Raw genomic sequence first — 10,263 nt, 5'->3', positions numbered from 1 at the left:
CTCAGCCTCTGAGGGGCCTAGCATTCAAATCTCCAAGGCATTTTTTCATTCTCTCCATCGTAGCATGATTTTTTTTTAAATAGGGGAGAACACGTGTTACAGCAGTGTTTGAGAACTCACGGGGCTTCATGAAGGTCCCTGGGTGTAACTGTCATGGATAAGAATTCATCTCTTAAACAAGTACTCTGGATGCCTAGCGTAAGCCAGGCCCTGAGCTCGATGGAGGGGTGGACAAGGCAGACATTGTGGAGTCGTGATCAAAGGTTTGTTTAGTGGGCTGCGCTGTGGGGCAGTGGTCTGGGCTGGGTGGGAGCCCTGGCTCCAGCCTGGCCAGCTGTGTAGGTGGCCTTGAGCAAGTCACTCAAACCACAGAGTGACAGGTCCAAGTAGGCTTCGCGGTCATCTGGTGCAATGTCTTAGGTTACTCAAGGCTGCACGGTCTTTGCACCCTGCACTACACCCTATGGGTCCTCAGAGTCCTTAGGTGTAAAACGAGGGCATTGGACCAGAGGACCTTGAAGCTCTCTGGCTCTAATATTCTATAATATTACAAACATGGGGAAGTTCCAGGGAGGTACATTAGGCCCCGTTCCAAGTGTGACCTCTGCCCTTCACCCTCAGCACCAGTGGGGAGGGGTGGTAGAGTCCAGCCCACGGAGATCTTTCTTAAGAATGTTTGTGGGAGGAAGGCACCCGGCCCTCCTTGCCTCTGCAAAGTGGTCCCCAGGGGGTAGGGTTTGGAGGTGGGTCCTCAGTGGGATTCAACCCATTTCCCAGATTCTCTTTCTAGACTCTGAGGCTGCTCTATGCTGCTTTCTCTCTCCTCTGTGTCCCTGAATCTCTGCTTGGATCGTTTTTCTCCTCTTCTCTTCCTCACCTGAGCCTTCAGTCCCTTGATCTCCTTTGTTATCCCCACAGAAAGCCTGACCTCTTCTTCCTCTTGAGGTCATCTGTCATTCAGTTTCCTTCAGGGTGCTGTCTGCCAGATGGGGTTTCTAATCCTCTGGAGGGAGGGGAGACGCGCTCACCATTGTCTGGTCCCGGGGGTGGAACATCTATGGGATTGTTTGCATTGCTAGGACTGACTTCCTCATAGCACATCTCTTGAGTGTTTATTATGCTGAGTCTCTGTTTGTCCTGGCTTTGAGTTGCATTATCAAAGGCCCAGTATCCCAGCTTCAGGGTGCATCAGGCTCTAGGAAAGCGGGGGAGGGACAGGGAGAAATAGCCCTCCCGCCTTGTAAAGAAGACATTTTGCACATTTCTAAAAATCAGAGATGCCAGCCCTCCTTGCCAGCAGTGGGAGGGCAGCAGTGGAGGTGGCTGGATGCTTCCCATCACGGGTCCTCCACCGGGCGGGAGGCTTGCTGAATGATGAACCCTGGGGCTCCTCCAATTAGCAGACTCTCAGGGCAGAGACAGAATCTATCCTGCAGGGAGCCTCAAACTCCTGTTTTTGCTCCCGGTCCCCGGGGAAGGTATGTTTCTAAATGCACATTTTATTTCAGAGCCTGGGATCCTCTGATGTGTAACTTGACAGACACAGTGCTGGACCCAAGTGGATGTGCCTAGAGCTGTGTGTTTGTGGAAGGGACACAGGCTGGGCTTAGAAATGCTCCATTCGCCGCCACCCCGGGTGGAGATGCCTGGTTTGAGCGGGGTGGCGCCTCACGGATGATTGCTGGGTTGGGCAAGAGGAGGGACTTGGGTACCCTGTTTTTCTGTTTCATTTCCAAATCCTGCAGTGTCTTTTAGCTAACGATGACAATAACACCTCTATTAACCTCCTGGGTTCTCCTGTGCTGCAAAGTGCCTTCCTCCTCCTACTCTCGTATGTAGATCCTCCCTCGAGAAGCTGCACTCCTCTGTCCAACCTCTGCAGGGCACTCAAGGGCTCCATCTGAACCCCCTCCATCTTCTTTTCCCTTTGAATGTGCCTCCCTTCTTCCCCATCTCCTTCTCCAGGAAGCCTTCCTTGAATGACCCTCAGGAAGTTTGCTCAAGGCCATCTCTCCCCATCCCCCAGCACTGAAGTCCAGGTCTCTGGCTACTTCCTGGTCTTCAGAACGTGCCCATCCCTCCTATAGCCTGGGAGTTCTGAGGGCAGGCTCTGGGTCTCTTCCTTGGGCTCTGCACTTGCCAGGCACCTATTCCCCAGGCATGTCAGAAGAGGCCAGCTGGAGTCAGTGGCAGACACACTCAGGCCAAGAGCATCTTGCTCTCCAAGGCCCAGCCCCGGCACGGGAGGAGATAAAAGTCTTGTGCCAGGGCCACAGGGCAGGAACACACACACCTTGATGATCCTGTCTGTAGCTGTGAGACTTTCAGTCTCTGCCATGTCTCTCTCTCCCTGCCGGGCCCAGAGGGGCTTCAGTGCTCGCTCAGCCTGTTCTGCTCGCTCGGGGGGCCGAGGCAGGGTCAACGTCAGCAGCAGGAGCCTCAGTTCCTTTGTGGGGTGCCAAGGAGGCTCTCGTGGGAGGGCCTGGGGTTCAAGGGGAAGGCTAGGGGTGCGGCATGGGGAGGGGATCGGTGGGCCTGGGCTTTCCCCGTGCCCTCCGGGAGGCATCCAGGAAGTGGTCATCAACTGGAATCTGCTGACCCCACTGAAGATTGAGATCGACCCCCAGTTCCAGGTGGTTCAGACTCAGGAGACCCAACAGATCAGAACCCTCAACAACCAGTTTGCTTCTTTCATTGACAAGGTGAGGGTCAGCTCAGCTAAGCCCCTGTCTCTGTGCCTCCCTCGAGGAACTGTTCTCGATGGACTTGGGAATGGGGAAGTCTGGTCTCCTACTAGTTTTCCAATCACTTCTGCAGCAAGGAAGTCCCTCCTGTGGTCTAACTGGATTCTCTCTGGTTATGCTGAGGCTCTGTTTAATTAGTGTTTTGAAATTCCCTTTATAAAAATGTCATTATAATTCATTTAGTGTGTTGGAAAATATTTATCAAAGGCCTAAAAGGCTCCGGGCTGGCTAGAGGGTTGCTCAGGCTTTATTTCCCAGAGGCTGTGCCCAGGGAGTCTGGCAGGAGCTTGCCTCAGGGACCCGCTGTTTGTGCTGTAGGTGCGGTTCCTGGAGCAGCAGAACAAGGTCCTGGAGACCAAGTGGGACTTGCTGCAGCAGCAGGAGTTGAGTGACAGTCCCCAGGCCCTGCAGTCTTTCTTCGAGGCCTATCTGGTCCAGCTCAGGAAGCAGCTGGAGCAGCTGCAGAGAGAACGAGGGTCTCTGGACGCCGAGCTGAAGTCCTGCCAGGACCAGCAGGAAGAGTATAAAGCCAAGCAGGCAAAATGCAGCATCCCCGTGGGCCCTGGATGGGGGCTGGGAGGGCTTGAATCGGGCTGTCAGCCATAGGGTATCCCACTGCTGAGCTCCCAGGGTCACATGACCGGCCTCCCCTCTAGCCCCTCCGCATCCCCATTCCCCCTGATTCTCAGGGGGCCCCACCTGCTGCAAGTAAGTGGTCCCACAGCCCCTGATACCCAGGACTGGAGAACATCGATTCTAGCAGGCCCCAGTTACGAGGGCCACGTTTCTGGTCAAGGCTGGGGGGGGCTTATTAAACAATGCCTATGTGGGGTTTTTTCTTGAGAAATTCCTGTTGAACAGGCTGTGGGTTAAAGTGACTCAGACATTCTCTGGTCTCAGAGGTGGAAGAGAATTCATTAGTGGGACCACCCCCAGGCCTGTGGCATGATTCACAGGTAGGCTGTGGTTCTGGGTTCCCCACCAGGTCACCTGGTGGTATGGAGAGAGCCCTGGACCAACAGGAGGCTTGGGTTTGGTGACTGTGAAAAAGGAATAGCTGTGTGGCCTTGGGCAAGGCATCTTACCTTTCCCAGCCTCAGTTTCCATATCTGTAGACTGGGAAAATGCAACTTGCCTTTCTTACCTTCCAGAACCATTGGGAGGATTGCTCCAGGACCCAGGTGGAAGGTTCTGGAAAGACTGGGGCCAGGAGACCTGTGGTTTAGATCTGCTTGGGCCACCTAATTATCCAGGGCTTGGGCACATCTTGTAATCTCCCTGATAAAATCCAAAATGCCTGCTTCAGATGATGATTGTGAGTGGTAAGTAAGAAGAGTGTTTGAATGTGCCTTATAAACATGGAGCAAAGTCGCCTGATGTCACAAGTGGACCTGGGCTGAAAGAGTGAAGAGGGACATAAGACATGACAAAACTTCCTGATGGAAGAGTAGAGAAGCAGGCTACTGGTGTGTCCTGCTTTGGAGCATCTAAAGCAGCGTGGCCTTTCCAGGGAGGCTGTACTTGGAGAGGGGCCTGGGCTCTGATGCCGGCACTCCAGGCAGCGTCTTTCTGTGCTTACTTGGCAGGTATGAGCGGGAGGCCCACAAGTGCGCCACACTGGAGAAAGACTTCGTGGTCCTCAAAAAGGTGAGGGTGGGGTCAGCTGCTCTGCCCGAACCCTGAGCATCCACCGTGCACAGAGCCCAGTTCTGGGCTGGGAGGGCAGGGGGTGGGAGGTCCTCACGCACGACAGGCTGTCACACTGCTTATAGGGACCCTCTGAGGAAATGGGACGTCTATGTAGACACAGGGGGACCCCAGGACAAGATCCGACTGAGGGACTATGTGATGAGCTCTGGGTGTCACTGTGGGAGAGGGTGGGGAGGGAGTGGAAGAAACAGAACTGGTTGGGATGAATCAGGGAAGGCTTCCTGAAGGTGGTGTGGGTCAGTGTCAGGCAAAAGAGAGAGCAGGGCAGGGTGGGGATTGGGGAGGAAGGAATGGGAGCTGGAGATGGCCATGGGGTGGGTGTTGGGCAGTGTGTGAACAGAACTCCTGGGTCAGAGTGGGACCCTCAAAGAGGGAGTCTGGGTATATGGCTTTTATCTTCCTGTCCCCAGGATGTGGACGGGGTTCTCTCGAGCAAGATGGAGTTGGAAGGCACGGTGGAGGCTCTGAAAGAGTACATCTGCTTCTTGAGGCATCTGTATGAAGAAGTGAGGATCACTAAGGGCAGAAGTGATGGTCTGCCAGGGGCAGGTGGGCGAGAGGGAAGGGGACAGGTGGGCAGGCTCCTGTGGCGATGGTGGGAGTGGCTGGGAGGTGAAGCCTGGTTAGAGTGAATTAGATGCTGGTCATTCAGTCCTTTGATAAACAATTACTGAGAATTTACCATGTGAATTGCTAGGTATTGGGGATATACCAGTGAACAACCAGACAAAAATCACGAAGCTTGCTTTCTATTGGGAGACAGACAATAAACACTAGACCTAGTAAATAAATAAATTACCAAGTATGTTAGAAAGTGATAAATACTATGGGAAAAAGGAAAATTAGAACAGGGAAAGGAGGATTGGGAATGTGGCGGGGGGTAGGGCAGGTGGCAATTTCAAATAGGGTGGTTGGGATGGCCTTATTTAGAAGACAAAATCTGAGCCAAGATCTGAAGGAAGTGAGGAAGACAGACACACAGTGGGGAATCTGGGATTCCAGGCAGAGGGTGCTGGTGTCTTTGAGGAAATGCAAGGAGGCCACTGTGACTGGAGCAATGGGAACGAGAGAGGGGATGTGATAGGAGGTCAGGGTAGTGATGGGGACCAGGTGATTTCAGACCCTGCCGGACACGTTCCTTTAATGTCCACGAGTCATTGGACAACCCTCAATTCCAGATAAGGACACAGTCCCGCAGAGGGCAGGGTGTGCTCATTGCCACCTGGCGCGAAGGAGGGCTGCCTCCGAAGGAAGAGGGCACTCTGCCCACCTGCCCGGGGCTCCAAGGGGAAAGGGAGCCGGGGGGCCAACGGACACTGAGTCAGTCTTCCCCACAGGAGCTGGGCCAGCTGCAGACCCAGGCCAGCGACATGTCTGTGGTGTTGTCCATGGAAAACAACCGCCGCCTGGACTTCAGAGACCTCATCGCCGAGGTCTGTGCCCGGTACGAGGAGATCGCCCGGACCAGCAAAGCCGAGGCCGAGATGCTGTACCAGACCAAGGTGCCAGGGCTGGGGGACAAGCACCATGGTGAAAAAGGCTGGGTCTCCCTGCCTGCCCCCCCAGGGTGTTCGTCCACCTCGGTCCCGTTGGGCAGTTCTGATAACCTCTCTGAAGCACCAGGGCTGGGTGGGCACCATGTTTCCCCTCTCCAGGAGGGAGGCAATGCAGGGAAAGTGTGGGAGATGAGCCCAGACTCCCGCAACCACAGCCCACCGTGTCCTGGTTTTCCAAGTGTTTTAACCGGCATCCCAGATGAGGACGTGAGGAGGCAGAGAACCGGGGCCATGGTGTTCCTCATGGTCTTGGGGTCAAAGGTGAGGGTCCTCTCCACTGACGGTGTCACCCCATCCCCCATCAGTACCGGGAGCTTCAGGTGTCTGCCCAGCTTCATGGGGACCAAATGAAGGGGACCAAAGTCCAGATCACTCAGCTGCAGCAGGCGATTCAGAAGCTGCAGAGTCAGACTGAGAACCTCAAAAAGCAGGTGAGGGTACCGGAGCCCCCAAGCCCTCTGTCTTACCACCTTTGTGCCAGGGTCACTGCTGGGTTTGTGTGAAACTTTGATAACTGGCTGGAGGTTTGGCTAATTTGGGGTGGAGAGAACTTCAAGCCCCATTTCAGAGGCGTTCAGCTCTCCTCCAGGGAATTCTAGCTGCATGGGCTCTGCACTGCCCACCCTGGCCGCAGCCCTCACGCTGCATTCCGTGTTTACATGCACATCTTGCTTTCAGCTCCTTGAGGAGAGGGTTAATTCATCTCTTTTCTTATCTCTTCTTTTGATGCTTACTCGTCAAGCCCAGTAAGGACTCTAAGGCCACACGCTGAATTTCCTGGTCCCGTGTTAGGGAGGGAGAGAACCAGGATCTCAGGGAGGGGGGACATGGGCAGGATGGTGGGGCGCCGAGGCCCCCTTAGGGTCAGGTAATGCTGTTGGTGTGAGGAGCCGGGAGAGGTGGAGGGAGAGGATGGCAAGGGCCAGGAGTTGGTTTCCTGCTCCTCCTGGAGACCTTACTTCTAGATGTGAGGATTACAGATTCTTAAGTTTTCAAGTGTCTTTGCCCTCACTTTCCCGAAGCCCAAAGCATCGTTTTTTTTGGGATCAACAGAGGGTTGAGAGCTGAGACCAGAGTCTGGCGGTTTCCTCAAGCACTTCAGCCTGACTCCCAGGCCATGGGTGGCCTGTCCACATGCAAGCAGGGTCTGTGCTTCTTGGAGCACACAGACCATTCAAAGGCCAGACTCAGTCTCCAGCCATCCTGACCTGCTCTCTTTCGGAGTGTGAGGAAGGACCTGAGATGAGGGTGACCAGGTCCTATTACTCAATTTGCTGCCACGGTGTTTTGCCCATAAATTTGGACTTTTTGCTCTGGAAGCTTTGGGGTTCTCTGGGGTGTCTGATAAGATGCAGATTCCTGGGCTTCCCACCAGAGAGAGGGAATCTGAGTCTCTAAAGGTGGAGCCAAGAAACCTGCTTTCTCAACTAAGTTCACCCAGGTGACAATGAAGTGCGTGGAATCTCAGAGACCAGCGGCCAGCACTTAGGAGAGTCACTATGTCCTCATGTCTGGGAAACACAGTCCCCCCTGCATAGCAAGGTGCCTTTCCTGGGAGAATCCTTCTTGGGGTCACAGCCCCCTCTCACTCTTCCTTTTCATGCACAAGCCTGATGAACTGAGGCTACAGTAAGAGCGGTAGACTGGACCTCAGCTGTTCTGGGTTAGGGTCTCAGCTCCGCCACTCACCTCCTTTCCGAGCCTCAGTTTTTCACGTGCAGAATGGAGACCATGTTCCTCATCCATGGGGTGCTTTGTGGTAAGTGAAAGAGAGCCTGTAGGGAATGCCTTCTTTCCTGAACCGAACGGGAGGGAAAATCAACTAGATGGCTGGTTGGACCGGGATGCTGTCCTTCCTCTAGGAGTTTTCTGTCGGATTGGAGAGGTGAGCACAGAGAATATTTTTCAGACCCCAAACTGAGGCCCATGAGACTCTGACAACATCGGGAGAAAGTACTTGAAATGGGGCTGTTCCAAAAGCCTCAAGGACACGTGGCCCTCAAGATGAGACTTGTAGATAATGACCCGTACAGGACAGGAAGAGCTTTAAGTACCCTAGGAGAGAGAAAGTACTGCAGGGAAGGTGCTGAGGGTCGACGGGGTGGGAAGAAATAGGGGAAGATCGTGGGAGAAAGTGGAGAAGGAGCTGGATTCGTTTCCTGTGGCTGCCATACAAAGTATCACAAACTTGGCGGCTTGAGAGAGCAGAAATCTATTCTGTCAGTTCTGGAGGTTAGAAGTCTGAACTCAGGTGCGGGCAGCCGCACTCACTCTGAAGGAGCCGGGGGAATCCTTCCTCACCTCTTCCTGGCCTCTGGTGGCTCTGGAAGTTCCTTGGCATTCCTCGTCTGGCGGTGCATCACTCCCATTTCCGCCTCCATCTTCACACGGCGTCATCTCAGTGTCTGTCTCATCTTTTTCTTGGACACCAGTCACTGGATATAGGGCTCACCCTAAATACCGTGTGATAGCATCTTGAGATCCTTAACTAATTACATCTGCAAAGACCCTATCTCCAAATAAGATTATTTTCTGAAGTTCTTGGTGGACCTGACGTTTTGAGATGCTACTTAACCCACTCTGGGAGTTAAAGAAGCAGAAGAGGCAATACTGTCTTTTAGAATGAGAAGAGCTGGCCATGGCCAGGAATAATTTTGAGCTCATGAGATTATGGTCCATCTCAGCCTTTAAGTTATATCCACAGTAGGTGCTTTGGGAGTCTGTGTCGGGCTTACAGCCACTTCCTCCCTTATTTCTACCCCTCTCTAGAATGCCAACCTGCAGGCTGCCATCGCCCATGCCGAGCAGCGTGGGGAGCTGGCCGTCAAGGATGCTCAGGCCAAGCTGGCCGAGCTGGAGGCCGCTCTGAGAACCGCCAAGCAGGACATGGCGCGGCTGCTGCGCGAGTACCAGGAGCTGATGAGCTCGAAGCTCTCCTTGGATGTGGAGATCGCCACCTACCGCAGGCTGCTGGAGGGCGAGGAGTGCAGGTGGGGCTGGTCAGAGGGCCCTGAGGATGTGTGACGGAGGTGGGGGTGGGGGGATGTAAGGCCAACACAGGATGCTGAGAGATTTCTTTCTTTCTTTCTTTTAAAAATAAATAAATTTACTTATTTATTTATTTTTGGCTGCATTGGGTCTTCGTTGCTGTGCGCGGGCTTTCTCTAGTTGTGGCGAGCGGGGGCTACTCTTCGTTGCGGTGCACGGGCTTCTCACTGTGGCGGCTTCTCTTGTTGCGGAGCACGGGCTCTAGGCGCGCGGGCTTCAGTAGTTGTGGCATACGGGCTCAGTAGTTGTGGCTCACGAGTTCTAGAGCACAGGCTCAGTAGTTGTGGTGCATGGGCTTAGTTGCTCTGCGGCATGTGGAATCTTCCCGGACCAGGGCTCGAACCTGTGTCCCCTGCATTGGCAAGCAGATTCTCAACCACTGCGCCACCAGGGAAGTCCCTAGGATGCTGAGAGATTTCTTGACACTGTGAGCCACCAAGGGCCACCCATTCTGCTGGGAGGGATTTAAAATTGGGGGCTGGGGATTTTACCTGCTCAGAGCGTGGTGAGCTGCTCTAAGAGGCTTAAAAGCACCTGGGGACATATTTTCTGCAGCCCTTCTTAGCATTTCTTCCTCTTGTCCTTTTTCCCCCAGGATGTCTGGGGAGTGTGCCAGTCAGGTCACTATCTGTGAGTATCAGGGGACTTTGGGAGAGGGGCCCCCTGGGGAATCGAGGACTCTGCTGTGACCCTGGTGCCTTTCTTGGCAGCCGTTGGGGAAGGCAGCACCATAGTGTCTGGAGGAGCAGATAGTGGCCTGGTGGGCACTTGTGGACTCGGAGGCGGGAATGGCAGCTTTGGGTCCAGCTGCTCCAGCATCGTGACCGGTGAATCCAATGTCATCCTGGGCTCCGGGCAGGGCCCCTTTCTGGGCTCTTGCTCTGTGTCCGGCTCTGGCTCCAGCTCCACCTGCCACACCATCCTGAAGAAGACGGTCGAGTCAAGTCTGAAGACGTCCATCACATACTGAGTGACCCGGAGGCCATTTGCTCCTCCCGCCCTCCCGCCTTCCTGAGCCCTCTCAGCTCTTCTCCCACTCTTATCACTGCCATCCCTGCATGGCCAGCTCTGTGTCCACTGCCCACAGCCCGAGCCAGCCCACAGGGGACTCTGCGGAAGTCAGTCGGGTCCTGCTTGCTGTTCTGAATGCTTGCCCAGTCTGGCCTTGTTCCGCGTACTGATTTGCATCTCATTTGTCTGCCGCC

At 54.3% G+C, this 10,263-nt stretch overlaps 1 protein-coding gene across 1 annotated transcript; it reads left to right on the top strand.

The window, feature by feature from the left end:
- Positions 1–2,336: 2,336 nt before the first annotated feature.
- Positions 2,337–10,028, top strand: KRT78 (keratin 78). Its single transcript, XM_036866377.1, has 9 exons — positions 2,337–2,702; positions 3,063–3,277; positions 4,331–4,391; positions 4,865–4,960; positions 5,792–5,956; positions 6,316–6,441; positions 8,780–9,000; positions 9,654–9,688; positions 9,769–10,028. The coding sequence occupies exons 1-9, from the start codon at positions 2,337–2,339 to the stop codon at positions 10,026–10,028; spliced, it is 1,545 nt and encodes a 514-aa protein (XP_036722272.1).
- The last annotated feature ends 235 nt before the right edge of the window (positions 10,029–10,263 follow it).

This window comes from Balaenoptera musculus, chromosome 10, assembly GCF_009873245.2.
Source record: "Balaenoptera musculus isolate JJ_BM4_2016_0621 chromosome 10, mBalMus1.pri.v3, whole genome shotgun sequence".
Classification (NCBI taxonomy): domain Eukaryota; kingdom Metazoa; phylum Chordata; class Mammalia; order Artiodactyla; family Balaenopteridae; genus Balaenoptera; species Balaenoptera musculus.
The sequence above is the reverse complement of the archived record's forward strand: the minus strand, read 5'-3'. Positions and strand labels throughout refer to the sequence as shown.